The sequence below is a fragment of the Talpa occidentalis genome, unplaced genomic scaffold (genome assembly GCF_014898055.3).
Source record: "Talpa occidentalis isolate TD23 unplaced genomic scaffold, MPIMG_talOcc4v2.1 talOcc4.3, whole genome shotgun sequence".
Lineage (NCBI taxonomy): Eukaryota > Metazoa > Chordata > Mammalia > Eulipotyphla > Talpidae > Talpa > Talpa occidentalis.
This window is the reverse complement of record NW_023603184.1, coordinates 90,832,529-90,853,450: the sequence shown is the minus strand read 5'-3', so window position 1 is coordinate 90,853,450 and position 20,922 is coordinate 90,832,529. Positions and strand designations below refer to the sequence as shown.

Genomic DNA, 20,922 nt, shown 5'->3' with positions numbered 1-20,922 from the left:
ACTTAGAGTTGTTTGGCAAAGCCATTGCACAAGGATATCATTAATCTTTCTTGAAATTTCATGAGAAGGAGATTGATGCTCTAATATCACTGAATTTTCTGCCTCTGAGATTGACCTTTTGGCCTGTCATTTGTTTTCCTGATTTTGAGAAAGACAAGGGTCCAAAAATGATTTCACTTTTCACGTGTACATACTATCTGTATAAGCACACAATGATGAAAATGCAATGGTGAGCAGCAGTGATGCTCATCCACAATGACAAGGAGACATCAGAGAAGGAAGAATTCTGTGACAAAATAGTAAGCCCATGCCCCATCCACCAGAAATAGCTCCATTAAGGTCCAGGTGGTATTAAGATGTTGGAATGGAAGTTCAGTGTTGAAGATTTTCTAATTTTTAAAGAGAAGCAAAAAATCATGATTTTATGATTTGCCTCCATTTCAAATACATATTGGGAGACAGAATATATATAAATTGTTTAGTCAACCCCTTAAAACTTAACTGAAAGTGGCTCAGCTTATGAGCCACTTTGCAACTCTGGGTTTTTGACCTTAATTCTCTGCAACATAGGTTCCCAACAATGGCTGTATATAAGTAATACTTTTGGAAGTTATTAAAAATACAGGGTATCAGGTACCACTCCATGTTCTAAATGTGATACTAGGCTTTGAACAAGCACCCATACTGATGATAGACAGCTAACCCCATGAGAACTTTTGGCAAGCTGCCCATCAACTACAATAGTTGGAATAGCGGGTGGCTCCATCTTGAATGCAAATCCAACTCCATTGGAGCACTTATTTGAGGAGGACTTGTCAGATTGTGACAAGGTTCAGTAGGGAAAGATTGGTGATCTTTTAGTGCTGTCTACCTTACATACCAGCAAAGGAAAAGGTGGTGCACATGCAGTTTCTTTGCTGTGCTACACTGGGTAAGATCTGTTTTTGTTTTTTTTTTTTTTAAAGATTTATTTATTTATTTATTTATTTATTTATCCAAGCACTGGGTACAGTCAGAAGTGCGGGAGAGTGAGAGAATTCACCAGAGCCAGAGAGGGGAGCAGAACAGGCAGGCTGATGAAATACACTGCTGAGGAGAGCAGCAGGCGGCAGGAGAGGTCTGCGCGCCATGTGGGACCCTCGCCCGTGGCCAGGGATCGAATCGGCGCTGCAGAGGCTGCGGACAGCTTCACAGCCCAGTGCTCAACCACTGCGCCACCAGGGGAGGCCCCTAAGATCTATGTTTTTAATAAATTTAATAAATTAAAAAAAAATTTTTAATTCCTCTATGATTTGGTCACACTTTCTTCTCCAGTCTGATCATCCACTACTTCTTGTCTGATTGTGTGCTTCCCACATGTTCTGTTTCACCTTCTGCTACATGTCGTTGCTCCTGCAGCTTGCATCCTTCACCCAATCCACACTTTCTGGATATTACTATCTATTTAGGGATCATTTAGGACATCACCTTAAAAAGGAGAATTTTTCTGACCTCTTCTCCATTCTGCTTTTATTTCAGGATGGATTAAGTGCTTGTATTTCCTTATAAAACTGTCCTAATTATTTTATTACTTCTGATGAAATCAACTGGCTCCCTCCTAGTAAGTCAGAGAAACAAGGACTTTTAATCAGACACTTTGAGATAAAATCAAAATCTTAACACTCAATGAGAAAGAGCAGTGACATTGAAACTTGCTATTATTTAAGTTTAAAATTTTGTGACCATACTATTTACATTAAATATAATAAACAGAAATTATGATTATAAAACAAAGATAAAATAGCAATGGCATGAGCTGGAGATGGCTTTTATTTGAGCCATAAAATGTCTAAATACATTGCCAAGACAAAGCTTCAGAAAACAAAACTCACTGACCTCTAGATCTGAAGATCTCCTCTTTAACCTTAATTTTGCAAGACTTTCATAATGTTTCAACTCCTAAAGTTTTTATATTTCTATGCCAATACAGTAAATTCTTGATCATGTGGAGGAGATTCTTTCAAGTTTCCAGACTGATTCTGAATTGGACAAAGAATAACAAACTACATCTTACATCTGGCAACAAACAAAAGGGAATCTTTGAGCATGATGGAATAAACACTGTGGAAAACAGTAGAAATTTGTAGATTTACTTGGATTGGTTGTTTGGATCAGCAAAAAAAGACATTCTTTTTACACATGCTAGATTTTTAAAAGAACAAAAATGGGGAATCTGCGTTTAGCAAAAAAAAAAAAATTGTAGAGCCTTGGGATGAAATAATTCAGGGAGAAGAAAAAGAGAGGGTAGCCAAAAAGAAGAAACAGGGATGACAGCTGGCATTCTGGGAGGCACTTAAAAACTTGCATAGTTCAGCAACCTACATGGGAGGTTTTCTGTCTTTTCACATATTAAAGTTTCTTTGGCCCATCTAAGGACCTATGGGGTGGGTCAGGAGCCTTAAGGACAAGTTGGAGTGTACAGAAATGGAATCAGAGCAATAAAAAAGCTTAGTGCCATTTAGTGACCCGCAAGGCGATTATTTTTTTAGAGAAAGAATATATAAGATAAACATGTGCCCTGAGCTCATGAGTGTGCTCTCTAATTAGAGGGTGGGAACAGTGGCTGAGTCAGTACCTTCACAAAGAACAGAGCTAACTTATTAATATGTCTCTCTTTTTGCTGCGATCTTTACATTTTTCACTTATGGACTGCATGGCAAATCAGAAAAAAGTTATGTATTCCAATCCTTACACGCATGCCTTAAGGTGTGAGCGTAGTGTTTTGTGGATTGATTACCACCTCCTAATGTTCTTGTCATGGAGGGAAATATCCTTGTCATGGAATTACTACCTAACAGCTAGTAATGGCAGCTTCAATTATTCAGTTAACTAAGCTAATAATAGCTAATGACTACTATTAAATATAACAATGGTGAAGACATTGTTAAGCCCTTTATATAAATGATCTTATTTAATTCTCACCTTGACCCTATGAAGTAAATGATATTATTTACCCCATTTTATAGACCAGAAAATTGAGGGTTAGGCAAGGTGAGCAGCTTGCTTAATGCTCTGTGGCCAGCAAGTAGCAGAGACAGGAACAAACGTAGGTCTGTATGATGCCAGTCCTATGCTCCATCACACTACCACTAATTTTATATGATCTTTTCAGATGTATCTAAGCCCCAATGTTGCAACCTGTGCTCTAAAGAACTTGTGAACTTTCTAAATTTAGATACTACCTTGTGTGTGTGTGCAAGTAATATTTGTTCTTCTAGGGGTCCGTAGCTCTCATCAGATTCCTTCATCTAAATGAGGGAATAAGATCCCTCATCTAAAACAGTGAAGAGCTGGTGATCTAGCTAAGCTAGATTTTAGCTAGAGATTAAGTTACATCACCACAAAAGTCACATATTTGGTTCACACTGATCATTTTCCCTCCACTTCTCTTACCTCATAGAATTGCTGTTTTGAGTTGGTTTTGGAATTATGTCTTGAATTAAAGAACATTACAAGAAATAGTATATAAATTTTACTACAGTATTTACTTCAGGGACATTTTTGAGGATATTTTCCAATACATCTTTCGGTTTCTTCTAAAGAAAAACCCAGGTAATAAATTACCACAAGAAAGAAAATATCTTCGAATATGTGGCAAAGAATGTAATGGTATATCCCTTTATTCAAAAAGTCATATTTCATATTCAAAGTCTTTATGAAACATAAAGGAGTATAAATTCAAATATTTAAAAACTTGTTTTCCTTTATCTATTACTTCATGCCTAAAAAAGAGGCAGCGCTTTGAAATCTTGCATGAATTTGTTCTTTAACACCTTTACCTTCAAGATGCAAGGAAACGTTCCCAGTTTGGGACATACAACAAACTTAAGTAACACAAGCACCTTCAATAATGAACACTTTCTTACTGATTAACTTTATGGAAGATTATGTCTTGCTTGTCTTCTCACCCATGAATACTCACTACAGACAAAATAGATTTCTTGAATCATCTGTAAAGTAGCTATGTTACAGCTATTTTATGTTGTGAGGAGAATGAAAACCATATGGATTAAACATAAGATTTGAAGGGGAAAATTTCTCTTTCAGTCATGTACACTTGAGTACATGAATTTCTCGAAGCCTATCCCAGTCAAAATATCAACTAGCAGAGTAGTTGGCCAAGATAGTGATATCTACACACAGGTTCAACATTTTTCTCAGGAAATAAATTTGGATTTTCTTAAAACGTTATAATAAGTTATAATAAGTTAATTAAGTGCTGCCATAGAACATGACTCTTGAAAACATTGTAAGTTAGGTTGTTGAACCAATTGTGAGTTTTGCTGGGGGACTTTTAAACAATCAAGAGAAATTTTGAGATAGTCCATTGGATGGCTGATCCAAGACACGTATCCAGAAAATCATATCTACAGCCTTGGTTTTAATTACTTCCTGCAAGCCAAGAAAACTCCCAAAATTTGGCTTTGAGTTAAGACCAATCTTCTAAGCTCTTGACCTCTCTATTTAAGTACTGGCTTCTCACCTCTATTTGGGAGTCTCAGGTCTTTCAGTCAGTATCAGAAGTGAAATTCATATACATCCAACTTGACTCTTCTCAGTTCCTTCTCCAAATAGTACTTTGTGTCCCCCAGAACCTTGTGTGATAACTTGTTTAATTCCTCTCCCTTTCTGCCTCCTCCTCCCTAATCATAATCCTCTTCTTTCCAGCTCCCCTGCCTAAACTGATTTAGCTGAAATTTTTTTTTTTACCCAGATAACTGAATAATCCTCTAGATAGCCATGTGGACTTCCCTCTTACCTAGATACAGTCCATTCTTCACATTAGAAGATAGGTGATTTTTTTTTAAATTTCCTATTTTTTTTTTTTTAAGATTTTATTTATTTATTTATACAAGCACTGGGCACAGTCAGAAGCACGGGAGGGTGAGAGAATTCACCAGAGCCAGAGTGGGGAGCAGAACAGGCATACGATGAAATACACTGCTGAGGGGAGCAGCGGGCGTGGCAGGAGAGGTCTGTCATGTGGGACCCTCGCTGGTGACCAGGGATTGAACCGGCGCTGCAGAGGCTGCGGACAGCTTCGCAGCCCAGCACTCAACTGCTGTGCCACCAGGGGAGGCCCAGAAGATAGGTGATATTTTAACATTTTGATGGGATTACATCATTCTTTCACCAAGTTCCTTGTTGACATCCCATTACTTAAAAAATTAGGACCCAAACCATAAATGTGGCCTAAAAGGTCCCATGTGATCTGAATACTTCTTCAGACTCATCCCTAGCACTTTCTACCTCTTGCCACGTTGCTCTTACTCAGGTTTGTCTACAACCAAGTGCCTTCTTGCCTTGAGTTCTTACATACACACACACTCCATACACACCCAACTCTGCTTCACACACTTCTTAACAGGACCTTTCCTTGTTACCTCTGACAGATTCACCCTGTTATAATTTTTATAGAACTCTATATTTGTCTTTCCTAATGCTTATCACTAATTAATTATGTAACTACTTGTATAAGATCTTTTCTTTTTGTTTGACAAAAATTCCATGAAAAGTGGATGATAAATCTCTCTTTTCTCACTGTATACCCAGTGTCTGGCATAGTGCATTGCACATAATAGATACAGAATGAATTAGATAACAAATGATGAGCCACCTGCATGAGTTTGGTGGAACTCTAAACAGTTACATGATTTCACCTTGTGGAAATTATTAAAAATATCACTAAATATTTTCTATTTTGTCTTAGGAAAAATCAAGTCTAAACATAATTTTAAGTAAAATCTAGGCAAGAAGAGGGTGTACATTTACATGTATTGAATACCTACAATGTACAAGAGATTTAAATTATTCAAGAGATGCTAAGTCTAATGTAATTCTCACAAATGCCCATGAGAAAGGAAAAGCTTTCCCAAGGAGTAACCTGGCCATATCAAATGACAGAGATGGCAATAATTCAATGATCTCAACAAATAAGTCCACTTTTCCTAAACTACCAGTGCAAATTTATCTTCTTGGGTATTATAGAACTATGGAATAGCATCTTTCATGCTGCAGGTATTCAAGAAACATTTCTGAACAATTTTGTTGATTTAGTTACATCTTTTTTAACAAAAGGAGATGCTGGGATAAAACTCTGATTACAGTGTCAAGAAGTCATTGCCATTACAAAATGGCCACTCCATTTAAGGAATGAAAGACCAAAAGATAACTATTAACAATAGTGATTTGATACATATTCTAAAGACAGACTAATCACATAGAAAACTTAAGTAAGACTGGGGGTTTGTGGAAGAAGTATTAATAAAATTAAGACAGAAAATAGGAAGTTTTCTATCTGCTTCTACACCATATACTGTCAGAAACATTTCCCTCTGAGGTTTATGAAAGCATATGAAAAATTCCTGTTCTCCATTAATTTGTCTGACAGAAATGTCTGTGCTAGAGTTCTATGTGCCAGGACCTTAGATATGCAGGTGACAAGGTGGTCCATTTCTCTGTCTCTTATTTTCTGTGCCTGGTGCCTCTAAAAAAGCTGCAGCGGGGTGACGGGGCAGGCCATCCTCTGCACGGAAATTCATCTTTGGTGCTTTGGATGACAGATTTGAATGTCACTCATTCAAAAGATATAAACCTGCTGCTGTAAGGAATTGGATTCCTCAGTCCACTGTGTGTGTGTTTGTGTGCATTCAAGTCTTTTTTTTTTTTTTTGCTTTGGATACGGTTCTTATATGAAGTTGCAAGGTCACACCTGTGTGGGTGGGAGGAGGGTGAGAGGTTGACTATACCTTGTGTCAGTGACATGGTGAAGAGAATTCCCAGAAGAGAATAGACATTTTGAAGGTGGGGTTTATAAAGTCAAGAAGACATGCTTGTTGCTCTCTGGGGCCAGTTTCCCCTGTTAGAGATGGCTTCTGCTGCACGGATCATGGGCAAATGACCTGCAGTTTGGTGGGGGAGAGCAGGTAAGAGGGCTGTATCTCTAGGAAACCACTAGATAAAACATAGTTAAGAGATATTTTATGAACTATGTTGCCTGAACATATGTTCCTCTCTGGTTTTATTTCCCTTTTTAATTATATCTGAGCTTTAAGTGGAGTTTGTTTAAATGCTCCAGTTCTGTGCTCTAGTACCAGGAATTTAGAGAACAGTTGTGTTCTACATTGAGGGAGAGTATAACAGGGTGAACATTTTCTTCTACTTGTGTCCCTCATGTTCCCATTCTCTGCGTGCATGTGATGGTTGTAGAATTGATTTACTGAGACAAATGATCTCTCCATCTACCTCTTCCCCACATGGCAATATTCTTTCTATTGAAGCTGCAGAAGACAGTAGAGCTGACTTACTGAGCAAGATTCTGGTCAACTTGTGGAACAGCTTTAGAATTTCCTTTACAGTGAAATTTCAAGTTCAGAATTCTCCCTAATCAGATTGCTCTTTTCTGAAAGTCATTTTAAGAAAAACATTTTTCTTAAAGAAAAAAAAAACACAAAAACTTAAGGGCACATTGTACACATATCTGACTATAGTAATAGCCTGCTAGGATTTTGCTTGTTCTAAAATATAATTTATCTATCGATAAGATATCATAACATTTCTTGTCTGAATGGGAGGAGTTGGTGGGAGACAAGGAGCACTTATGTCAGAGAGAGGGAGCAAAATACTGGGAAATATGAGAGGCTAGAAATATCAAAGATGAGCTGGGGCTACCTTACCTTTTTTCTTGGAGCGAGGCACACTTGCTTACAACTGGATGTGAGCCGGCAGGCCTTGCTCTGCGTCCTTTTGCCCTGTGTGGGAAGTGATAAGCTATGAGTCAACCTGGTTTTGACTGATGAACCAAGTAGTAGGTGACTTTTTCCCCCAACCACAGCAGAATTTATAAATAGAATTCAATTCCAGAGATTTCAAGTATAGAGGGATCAGTCTATTTTACATCTTTCTCTACACAATAAATACGGATAAGGGGGGCCCTTAAGAAAACCGTATGCCCTGTCTTCCAAAATACATGGCTTATATAAGTTAATCATTCAAAACTAGAAATCATCTCAAAGGATATGGAAAGTTTAATAATGACAATATGAATTCAAAGAGCAGAGACATATTTGAGGGTTCATACCATAAAAGAAGTACCCCGACTTGGAGCAGGATAGCATTGACTATTTGAGTTTGGAGTTTATTGAGATCTTCAGCATCCTTCTCATCACTCTCAAAGAACATCTCTAGAGCTTCAACTGCCATTGTTTTCCTCCTTGTTCTTTTCTCTTCAGTTTCTTTTCCTACTAACTTCTAGAAGTACCCCTGACTTCTGCTTTTAGGGACTGGAAATTTTACTCTGAGGGGATGGAAAGTGATATTTTCTAACATTGGGGGGCATTTTTCATTTGCAATATTTTTCATTTTTTACATTTTGTTTGAAAGAACAGAGAACTAAGACCTTGCCAAACAAGTAATAGCTAAATAGAAATAGCTAAATAGAAAACAATAATGCAGCTTCCTTTCATTTGAAAACATGTCACTCCTGGCAACCAATATTTGTACATAAATTTCACTTATCCTCATAACAGAAAAGGAAAACAAGATCCAGTATTTTTCAAAGAATTTCACTAACAATACTAAATTCTTGTAAATTTTGATTATATTGAAGTGTTTTACTCTTTCCTTTCCTTATATTTGCCCATCTTTTTTTTTTAATACAAGAAAGACTCCACAGAATCTTACCTCATATTGAAAAGTATTGTGCATGGGAAAATATTATCATCCCCATTTTTTGATAATAATAATCACATTATATTGCATAATAGGTCTAAAAACATTTCATTCACAAAATAAGCCTTGGATTCCAGATTAGTAATGAAGAATATAAGGTGGTAAAGTCGTAACTAAACAGGATTTACTGGCAGTCTGAAACCTCAATTTCCTACTGTAATTTTGGAAAGATTAAATAACTGGCCTAAATTCTGGAAAAGTAAGTCTAGAATCCTGGAATTTGGGATGCCAACTCCTCATTTCCTTGGGACCACTAGCACTTTTGAACATTGATCCAATTTAGGGGGAATTTTCTATCTCATCAATCCCTATCTTGGTCTGTGTAGCCTGATGCTCAAGTCCCAAGCCTCTCTTGAAGCTACAGTTAGGGGAAGGAAAGTCACACCTAGTTTTCAGATGCAAATGTTGAAGAGATTCTAGCAGAATCATCCACTGTCCAGCCTCAGGGTGCTGATGGTTCAACATCCACTGTGCCCAGTGGAGGGACAGGGCTGAGTATCATTGAGGTCAGTTCTCTGGCAGAATGTGGCCTGTTGCTCCTGGTCATGTAACTTCTAAGCCTTGCCCTTGGACTGCTAGAGAAGCTATGAGCTATTTATACTCTGTAACAAATGTAAATCCTTTTAAAACTCAATAAGGTGAATTCCTTTCATTTGCAACTGAAAGCCTTGACTGATACATACATAGTTCAAGTTTCTTTTACTGGGAAAACATCCCACCAGGCACAGAGTCCTTAACAAACATTCCTTGGTCACTTTTAGGGTTTGGTCTCAGTTTCATTCACTCTCATTATCAATACTCTGCCCAAACTACTGTCTCTGATTTGAAGATGGGACTAGAAAGAGGTCAATCTTTAGTTGTAAAAATGCTGCTGTTGTTAAACTGTCTCATTTATTCAGCCAATATAGTGTCAGTGTGTTGGGTGGACATAAACTTGGAAAACCAAGTTTGTGATACTGTGGTTGAGGATCTCAAATGTCATTTACTTTTATTATTATTAGGTGCCATCCTGATTTTAGATGCCAGCGTTAGAACTGACAGTGTTAGAACTTGTAATACATCTCGTAGCTTTCAGTGATCTGATCACGTTTGTGCTATAAAAAGATCTCTCTGCCTGAGAGGTAGGCGAGAATAGATTGCAGAGGAGAGAACTTCAAAATTGGGAGACTAGACGGGAGGCTTTTTTGACATATCAAGTAAAAGAAAATGGTGATCTGAAGTAGGATGGTGGCAAAGAGGTAGAAAGAAATGGACAGATTTGAGAAAGTTTAATAAAAGTTAGAATCCATCAAAACTGATGATTAATTGGATATGAAGGCTGAAAAATGGAACAGTTAAGGGAAAAACACCAAGAGTGACAACTACTGAGATTAGTAAGACAGGAGGAGGAGGGAATCTGTGGGGAAGATTTTGTTTTATACATGTTGGTTTTGACCACTATGGTCTATATAGGTAGAGATGACAGCAAGATATACAAATTTAGGAGAAAAATGAGGACTAGACAGAGAATTGGGGGTCTTGAGTACAGATTTAACAGAGAAATAAATACTTAAGTCATGGTGGTAGATAAGATCACCCAGGGAGAGTGAGGAAAAATGAGTTATGCAGCAGTACTGCAGGTGGTACGAGGACCCCTGAATGTGCTTCAGACTGTTTTGGGGGTCCAGATGGATAAAACTACTTCCACAAGTAAGTCTAAGATGTAGTTTGTCTTTTATGTTCTTATTCTGGCACAAGTGTACAGCAGAGATTTTCGGAATCTACCTGATATGTAATGTTATCACTCTCTAGACTAATAGAATTTGTACATGTATATTCCAGTGTTTCAAGAATTTCTCAATGTAAATATCTAATATGGTCAATGTTGACAGATACAACAGACTTAAATATAAGCACTTTAGAATCTTCTGCATTTTTCAGTGTAAAGATGCATGCTATGAATAAGTTTCAGAATCAACAGACCTCCTAAGTGGAGAATTTAGCCTTATTTTATAGGCAAGGGTGATCATTAAAGATTGAGGCATTTTAACAGAAAGGTGTTCAAATGGCATCCTTGATGATACCTTTGATGGAGACAACTTGAAGTTATGCAAGAGATTTAAATGGTAATTCTAACAACTTGGGTATGAAGTGAGTAGGGGCTTGCACAGTGGAAGTAACAGTGTGACTAACAATGGGTAATAAAAAAGAATAATAATTGGACTTTATTTTTGGCTGAATATAGCTTACTACTGAAGGGAAAAAAAAGAGGAAGAAATAATTAAAGTTGGGCCTATGTGAGTGGACGAAAGGTCTTTCTTTCCCTATCATTTGAAGCGCAGGAAAAACTATTTTTGAGGTCTGATGAGGATTCATGAGAGCAGCATTGCCCAATAAAAATAAAATGAGAGTCACATTTATAATTCTAAATTTTCTACCAACTGCATTGAAAAAGCAAAAAGATGAAATTAATTTTAATAATACATTTAATTTAACCCACTATATCTAAAGTATTATCATTTCAACATGTCAAATATAAACAATTTTGAGGGTTTTTTTGGGGGGAGGTTGAAAGTCTTTGGAATCTGGTGAATATTTACAGTATATATCAAATGAGACTAATCACTTTACAAGTACTCAGTGACCACAAATGGCTAATGGCTGCCACCTTCAACACAGTAGTTTCAGACTACTCCTTTCTTGAGTCAAGGTCATCAGGACCCTATTGTTGATTTGTCTGGGGGTTAAAAATAACTTTGATATTTTTGAATTATATACTCAGGAAGGGATGGATTTGTACTGAGTTACCTAACTCTTACCAACTGTGACTTCACTCTGGTAAAGCATAATTATAGGTCCATTGTAAGGAAAAGATCCAAGTGTTGATCGTTTGCTTACTTGGAACTGACTGTCTGACCTGCCTTTTATAGATAAAGTCTATAACGGAATGCAACTAATCAGCTTTGCACACTAATTTTGGTCAGTGGAAGAGAAAATACTGTTTGAATTATGTGAAAAGACAATATGAATAGTATTAAAAGGATATGAAAATCAATGAAGGGATGCAGTAATTTTGGAAAGAGGTGATAAAATAATACTGAAAAATGACTTTAAACTTTTAGAAACAGCAACTGTGTTAAGAAACTGATATCCTTCATTACTCATGTCCATAGAGCATCATTATTTTTCTTGTAATATGAGACCTGTGCTGTTCGATAAGGTACACATTGTATAGTTTCATAAAGGTCCTAAAACACAGGACTATTCTCATGGAATGTAATTAACAATCAATGACAGAAGAAGAAAAAAAGAAGTTAAACTGAGATTCCCCAATGCAAAGATTTCTGGTATTAAGAGATGAGAGGATTGGAGATGAGTATTTCATGCATCTCTTTAGAGGAACGTGAGCTTAGAGAAGGCAAAATCCAGTAAAATGAGAGAAGATTAGATTTTGATAGTATATAGCAAATCACTGTAGTATGCCTCCTCACCATATGCTCATTCTATGATAAGTCCATATTCCAAAATGAAATGAGAAATTAGGATGCATGGCATTATATATCCTCTGGGAAGGATAATAATAAAAAAAACCTGTATAACAAAAAAAAAATTTTTAAATGACCACACCCATCAAATACTCATTTTCAAAGTTCAGATAGTACATGTATTTCTTTACCTCATTAACTTGGAAAGTTATTTTGCAAACGTATCAAGTCTTTCCATCTTAAAGTTCCTGCTTTCCTTGGATATGTAAGATTAACTAACCCCAAATCTTTTTTTTTCTTTTTTGGTTGGGTAATGAACTCCCCTAAATTATTTGTTGTTGTTTGCTTTAGATTATGAGAATCCAGGAGTCATGATGTAATGTTGCTATGGTAATGAATGCATATAAATAGATGATTAAGAATGGGGGGGATGTTAAATCTTAAAAAATACATTTTTATGTCCATTGTTTTTCAGTGAAATAAATCTCACATATAAATTTTTTGTTATGTGCAAAATTATGAAAGATGTGTTGTATTCTATCAGATTTTGAACAATGTATTTGTATTGTTTATATTATATACAGGTATCACTCAAGAGGCTCCAAAGAGTTTTCTTAATAATATTTCACTTAAAATGATATCGGATTAAGACTAGATTAATTTTCATAGAGGTATGTGTGAAAATTATAAGGTTGAACATCTTTTCTTGGTTGCTATGAAGGACTTAAGCATATTAGAAAGATTTATAATTGCCTAAGACTCTTTTTGCCAACTACTGAGATTCAATACTTAGAGTGGTTAACTCTTTACTTAAAGCCTCCATAATATTGATGTTGGAAGGAGACACATGCACAAGAGGACAAGGGAAAATGGCATTTGAATATTTAAAGCACTCCCACAAATTAAGTACTTATTTTGTACTTTTGACATATTAATCTCTGTGCGTGTGTGTATGAGATTGAAAGAGAGAAAGAGAACTTTGCACCAAGAATTCAAAAGATTGTGATTCTTTCATTGGATGACTATTAACCAGCTAGACCCTAACATTGTTGAATTTTTTTTCTTTATGTTGTGCTAAGACAAAAGGAATGACCTTAGCCATCTGATGATTCCTTAGACCAGTACTGTCCAGTAAAGTTATGAGAGCCAATGTGTAATTTAAATTTTTCTAGTAGCCATATTTAAAAAGTTATAAGAAATGAGTGAACTTATTAATTTGGGATTATATTTTATTTATCCCAGCATGTCCAAAATACTGTGCTATATGTTATTTCAACATGTAAGCAATATAAAATTTATCAGCAAAATTCCTCACTGTGTAGGTCTTTGAAGTATAGCCCATTATTTTATATTTATATCATAAGTTAATTTCGGGTAGACACACTTTAAGTGCTCAGTATATATATGTGGCTAATGGATAGCATATTGACAATGCCCCATTACACTAAGAGAAAACATTGAGTTTGTTTGAAATATTGAAGTTATTCAATAACAGGCTTCTTGGGCTAATAACCTTGCTTTCTTAGAAGATAAGAATTTTCCAATGCGCAGGGACACTGCTTACTGTGTCCAAGAGACAAAATAAATATGTGGAGAGTAAATACCTGACATTAGTGTAATGCCTTATGGCTTAACAGTGCTTTCACATTCACTACCCTTTTAAATCCTGTAATGGTTCTAAGAAACAGGGAGGGATGAAGTTCCATTTACTTTTGAGGAAGCAAACCCAGAAAGGACACTAAATCCTGCTCTTTAGACCCCCAGTCTCATGATCTGATGGTAGATGGCAATCTAAAGTACAGTTACCAAAAGATGAGCAAACCAAGTCAGCCAAAATATGTTTCTTAGCATTTTGTTGCCTTTTTTTTTTTTTAAAAAAGCATCTGTTTTGTGGGTGTCTGGAAGGGTTCTGGTTTGTCCCACATCTCTTTTTTTTGTTGTTGTTTGCTTGAATCCAGAACAAAATGAGAACAAAGTCTCTTTTTCTGGTATATATCTTACATATATTTAATTATTTTGATTGAGGTAACATTGGCTTACAATATTGTATATGATCTAGAAGTATAGGATCACCCTCTTCAGGTGTTGTTACCACACCACACCCACCACTGAGACAACTATAGTCCTCCATCATAAGCCATATGCTCAAGAATGTTTTGATTCATCCAAGTGGTGGTGGAGGTGGGGGATGGGTGAAATCCTCAGGCCTGCCACTCTCATGCATTAAAGTTCAACAAATTTCCACCCCCAATCCTATGATCCTTTTAAAGTAAAATCAGGGGCCTCCCTGGTAGTACAAGGGGTTAAGTCGCAGCACTATGAAGCATGCTGCAGCCACTGCAGCATGAGTTAGATCCCCAGCTGGGTTGGTGACCCACATGGCACAGCAGACCTCTCCTGTCTCACCTGCTGCTCCCCTCAGCAGTGTATTTCAGTCAGTCCGCCTGTTCTGCTCACCACTCTGTCTCTGGTGAATCCTCTCAACCCCCACACATCTGGTCTGTACCCCAGTTCTTGTATGCATAAATAAATAAATCTTAAAAAAAAGGTGAAATCAATGGTTTATGTCATTTCCTTATAGGTCTTTCATAAACCTCAAAAATAACACTGGTGTTACTTAGGGCAAAGCTAAATGCAGTACTGTCCCTTACTCTAAAGCAATTAATTTATATGACAATGAGTTTGGAGGCAGCCAACAATAGCATTTAGTACTAGTATTGAATTTTTGGCCTTTTGTGTTGTTCAAATTAAAATAATGACTTCACTTTAATGCACAGGCTACATGGGTGCATTGAATTTAGGCTACTTTCAGTTAGCTGGTAAAGCTACCTCATATTTTCCGATACAGTCCACATGATAAGCACACTCATTTGATAATAAACCTCCAGGGATTTAAACAATATTCAAACAAGTTTCTGTAATCACGGTGTATTATTCCTTCAGCCCTCCCTCCACCCCAGTTCTTCAATTGCTGAAACTGTAGCTGTGCAGATGTCTACATCACTTGGCACAGGAGGTCCAGCTTGGGTTGTAATTCATAGACTGGAAGGCATCAGAGCAGAGGGTGCGTTAAACCAAAGCTATATAGGTAGCCAGGGCGTTGGGGAAAATCGATTATTTCTAGAGCTGGACAGAGAGGGCGCCCTTCCACAGACGCGCACACAGACACGACCTGGTAGTGGCAACAGCTGGGCCGTGATATCCCGGGGTGTCTCGTGGCTTAGTATAGTTAGAAACCTTCAGGTCACCGGACTATGAATGCCTGCCAAGAGATTCTTGATTCTGGACGGGTGGCTCTTCAGCTGGAGCCCGGGGAGCGGACCACCAGGAAGTAACTGCTGCAGGATTGAAGTTTTCCTAAAGTCTTCGTGGGGATTTCCCTTCCGTCCCAACCCCCACTCCCAGACATCCAGTCTTGGGGGACCTGCACCACCCCTCTTCCTTCCCTCCGCCCTCCTCTTGCCCACCTTCCAAGCTGGACGGGCTCTCTGCCTAGCCATGCGACCGCCCGTGCCACCTGCCTGCCAAGCACCAGGCCGTAGGTCGGCTGCGCTAGGGCGCAGGGGGCGGAGGCGCGGCAGGGGCGGGCTCTGTCCCCCCACCCCGCCCCTTCCCAGCCGGGGCTGCTGGGGCCAGTGGCAGGAGTGACGCGCACAGCCAGCCGCGGGGGGCGTGGGATGGGGGCGGCAGGGAAGGGGGACGTCTGCACCGATTAGAGTCAACCGCACATTTCAAAAAGGTGTGGGAACTGCGCTCCCTCCCGCGCCCCGGGAACTTCAAAGCAGTCCGCTTTGCCCGGGTCCCTCCGCTGCGCTCTGGGGCCTCGCAGCCGGGGTGCGGCCGCCTGGTGGCCATGACCCGGGCGCTCCGAGCTGCGCTCAGCCAGGCTCTGCTGCTGCTCGCCGCGGCCACAGCGCTTTCCACAGGTACGAGGGGGCGCTTCTTCCCTCGCTCCCGCAGGGGTGGGAGTCGGGGGCTGCTGCGAGTGGGCATGGCGGTGGGGGAAGCAGATACACGTATCAAACTGACCTTCCACCGGGCGGAGTGGGGAGCGCCTGTTGGATTGAGGGGGCGCAGGATAGTGTGCAGCGTGGGCACCTGACGTCTGGCAGCCATAGGGGTAGACAGGTGTATTGGGAAGGAAGCCGCCAGGAGTGAAAAAAGCAGCAGGGACGTGGTGGAATGGGTGACAAATTTGGGGGAAGTCTGCAACCGAGGGTGTAGGAGAGTGTGTTTGTTGGTGTGCGCAAGACTGGGGGTTGGATGGCACCATAAATTCAGTCCCCAGGGCTTTCGGACGCCCTGTGCTGAGCTCCAGAGAGCTCCAGAGAGCTGAGTATGGATGGCGTGGTGGTGAGAGGACGGGCAGTGGTGGTGGCGATTCAGTGTTTTAGGATGCGAGGGATACCTCAAAGCCGCTGGTGCCAAGCTATGTAGGCAGGAGCAGGAGCTTGAATCTGCGTGGTTTGCAATGCATAGTGCTTTCGAGGTACTATCTTTACTAAGAGTCGCAGGGGGAAAAAAAAAATCTGGCAAGCGCCCCAGAGTTTATAACAGGTCTGTGCCTTGATAGGCTAAATAGAGTCCGGGGCCCAATCTAGACACCAAACGCGTTGCAGGGGAGCAACGCATCTTTGGTGAAATTATACTGTGCTATTAGGAAAAACCCTTTTAACTCTTAAACTGTTTTCATAATAATTATATTCTGGGTTATGGAGCCCAGACCAGTTTTCTTACTAATTCATTCTTTAAATATTTCAATCAAATAGTTAAGGCATTTATTTACATATAAAAACCTGGTGTTTTTCCATGGAGCTGTACTTTGTCCGAAGCTGCTTTTCATGCATTTTGTTTTCCTAGATGACAATCTATTTACACTAATGGCTATAATCTGCGGGGGGTGTTTTTCCTCTTAGTGACATGTGCAGAAGAATGTTTTGAATAGTAAGATTCCTGTTGTGTACAGACTTCAATGTTCCAGATAGCCTGAGAGAATTACTAAATACAATATTCAAGTGACAACTGGAAGGAAATAATTGACACAATATGAGGATCAGTTATCTTTGAAAAGGCACACCCTATTAGGAAAGTAGTTACCCAGAAATTGTCAGCAAGGTGATAGAGTGAAATATTTGCATTCAGAGTTTGTGAATTCAATGGGAGGAAAATTTTGGAAAAGTCTTTGAGAAATGGGCAGAAGTAACACTAACTTAAAATACTCAAAGTGCACTTGGCAATTTAACAGAATAAAAATGTGTGTGTGTGAGAAATAGACTCAATTATCTTTTATCTTGTTTGAAAGATATATTTTGTTACACAGCAGAATCTTAAGAAAATTTCAGAAACCCCAGGCATAATAACATGAAAACATGCCCCTGTATTTCTGAGGAGACAAGGAAATTTTTGACATTGAAATGTGCAAAGAAGAGAAAATGGATCATTAAATTAAATTTGCTTTCTTAAAATTTGAAGGCTAAAAAAAGCCTTTTATGGAGATAAATATGTCAATATCTACACATTTACCTCCAAAAATTAAAATCGAACAATGAATTTTTCTATGTTAAATGCAATATTTCAAGTATCACTAAGAAACTTTACTTCTCTTTGTGTCTCACAGAACCAACATGTGTTGTTCTCTAGATTATTGATTCTTAATTTTTATACAAATCATTGATTATTTGGTAGAGGGATAAAAGTAGTTGTATTTCATCTTTTAAATTGTTTTCCTCATGCAGTTACCTACACTATTTTTGATCTGATCACTTTTACAAATTACATTTTAATGATGTCAACTTTTGATAATGTACATCCCATTGTTGACATGTTATATAAGTTGCTATTGATACAGTGACATGGTGAAACCACATGACAGAAAACCACCTTCCAATTTGGCTCTGTGGAGCTGCAGGCCTGGTACCTTAAATATCTGAAGACATAGATAAAACAAACCCTTTCTGCTTTAGTTTTTCTTCCCTAGCATCTGTTACCTTTTGTGTCATGAATTAACAGCAGGCTACAAACCCTGCTCCTTGATGAGAATCTCAGGGGTAACTGGTGGTGGAAACAAAAAAAGTATTTATTGATCTGACTTGGCTCAAAATTTAAGCTGCTCTAAGAGTTGCTCTAATTATCTATTGCTAATTCCTGGGTTCTTTGAGGTTTGTCAAGAAATACCTGACATGATCTCATAGCATATATCATGTGTACTAAACAAAGAATTGGCAGAAAATGTCCTAGTGCTCTTAAATTTGAGGCTGTGATTTGGGTATTATATAGATTTACACACACTGCATTCTCCACTAACTTTTCATGAAATTCCTTTGTTTTCTGGTTGGGAAAGAATAGTAAGAGTCTAGAAAGCTAGCTGCTGTTATTCTAAAAATGAAAGGATAACTCTTTCCAGGGTGTAGAGGTTAGGTAGTAAGATTTTCTTCCCTTAACAACAATTAGCAGTTCCCACTGTTAATTTTAAGCTGGCTGGAAGTGAAAGCGAAAGGCTTGGGCTGACTAAGTTTATAAATGCAGGAGCGTTTGCCACCTTTGCCCTTCTTTAGCACATTCATTTATTGGTTGATTTACAAAAATGTGGTAAGAGGCTCCCTGGTTCCAGGGAAGAAACTTTTCTGGCTCAGGAGAAACTTCATGTAGAAGACCTTGGGAGCTTATTTCTTCATTGCTTATACTGCCTCAACTGGTTATCTAGACTGAAACTTACAGAAGCACAAAATAGAGTTTCTCTGATTTACTACAGTCAGATGAAAATAAAGAATTTGAGGTACGAGAGAAAAAAAGGAGCAAAGAATCACTCCAAGTTTTTGACCCAAGCAGTGGCTGAGCAGACCCTTAGCGAGGTGATCCACTGTAGGGGGAGACTTCTGAGGAGGCGGGGGATGGTGGCAGATGGCTGGAGCTCAGTTAGGGATATGTTGGGTTTAAAATGCCCATTAGACACTTAAGTGGAGGTGTCAAGAGAGCAATTGATTTTATGGGTCTGGAGTTCAGGAGATAAATTGGGACTAAACATAAAAAAATTAAAGATCCGTGGTCATTTACAGATAATTTTAACAGACACATTAAATAGGATCTCAACTTTAGCAAATCGCAGACACCCAGTTAGACTGAATTTCAGGTAAACAAATAATTTTTGAGTATAAATATGTTATAAATATGAATTAGGGCATACATATATTAAAAATTCATTGCTACTTAATTTCAACTTAACTGGGGATTCTATGCATTCAACATTAAAGGAATATTGTAGTATGATGAATTGCTTCTGATGTTTGTATTCTTACACCAGAAAGAGAAGTAGACCTGTTTTCTGGTTCTTATCTCTTAAACCTTCTCTTGTTCCAGCTTTGCTGTAGTCTCTAAAGGCATCTCTGAATGGGTCACTCCCAACTCTTTGCACTGAATGTCTCCACTGCTTCTGAGTGAACAGAAAGATGTATAGGCTTTCCCAGTCATACACGAGTATCTTGAAAACATGTGTAAAAAAGATAAGAATAACTCTCTAGATTCTCTGCAAGGGATTCTTCTGTGGATGCAATTGGTTTTGCCCAAATATACAGTATTTTAATGTAACTACTATTTTCTTATTTTTTATTTTTGAATATATTTTTAGAGTATTCCTTTTAAATAAACATTCATATGTTCTTTTAGAGAAATGCTCCCAGGCAACAGTCAAATTCCAGCTTGTTGTATTTTTCTGGCAGGACTTCTCACATCACATCTCTTATTGTAAATAAGTGAAAGTTATAATATTGGAGGAAGGGTAGTGTTAGGGTTAGGAAGGCCAAGAACCTACAGGAACTGTTAATCAATCACAGTTTGAGGTTTAAGAGTAATGTTCTGAATACAGTGATCATAAGTCCTTTGGAAAACAGGCAGGAATACAGGAGTATGAAGCAAAGGTTGTTTAGTTACTGCTATGGCTAAATCTTGGACTGCCATTGTGGCTAAATGATTAATATTGGCATCATTTTCAGATTTATAGGGAAAATCTACTATAAATGAACAACTGCAGACATGATCATTAAAAAGCTCAAACAGGGCTTCCCCGGTGGCGCAGCGGTTGAGCACTGGGTTGCGATGCTGCCCGCGGCCTCTGCGGCGCCGGTTCGATCCCCGGCTGCTCCCCGGCCACCGGAGGAGGGTCCCACATGGTGCACAGACCTCTCCTGCCGCCCACTGCTCCCCTCAGCAGTGTACTTCGGTCCTTCTGCCTGCTCTGCTCCCCGCTCTGGCTCTGGTGAATTCTCTCACCCTCCCGCGCTTCTGACTGTACCCAGTGCATGTATAAACAAAACAAACAAACAAACAAACAAACAACTAAATAAATAAAACATGCCTCTAAAAAAAAAATTTAAAAAATAAATTTAAAAAGCTCAAACAGATATGTTCACATGTATATAGTTTATTTCAGTATTAAATAAAATGAGGTTAACTTTTTAATATAAACAAAAAGAAGTATACAGAAAAAGAGGAAAAATTCTAAGGACAAAACATGTTTTATGCATCATTCCTTATTTATATCTGCAAATTTTCCTTTGGATTTTCCATTGTTTTGGTCTCCTATGTTTTAAATTTTTTGCAAGTGATAGTCAAAATCACAAGGTTTATTTTTACCTAATAAACTGTGGTGGAGGGTTAATGGGTGCTTTGGTGATGGTTGTGTTATATTAACAGA

General features: G+C 38.4%; 1 protein-coding gene and 1 long non-coding RNA gene across 2 annotated transcripts in view; one reads left to right on the top strand and one right to left on the bottom strand.

The window, feature by feature from the left end:
• LOC119255855 (uncharacterized) overlaps positions 1-20,922 on the bottom strand; it is a 196,694-nt gene that overhangs the window by 87,402 nt on the left and 88,370 nt on the right. The window contains exon 2 of the long non-coding RNA XR_008553574.1: positions 7,716-7,790. This is a non-coding gene — a long non-coding RNA (uncharacterized LOC119255855). The remainder of the gene's footprint in view (positions 1-7,715; positions 7,791-20,922) is intronic.
• ACVR1C (activin A receptor type 1C) overlaps positions 15,862-20,922 on the top strand; it is a 70,861-nt gene continuing 65,800 nt past the window's right edge. The window contains exon 1 of the mRNA XM_037523364.2: positions 15,862-16,159. Coding sequence (XP_037379261.2) covers positions 16,087-16,159 — 73 coding nt within the window. The 5' untranslated portion in view covers positions 15,862-16,086. The remainder of the gene's footprint in view (positions 16,160-20,922) is intronic.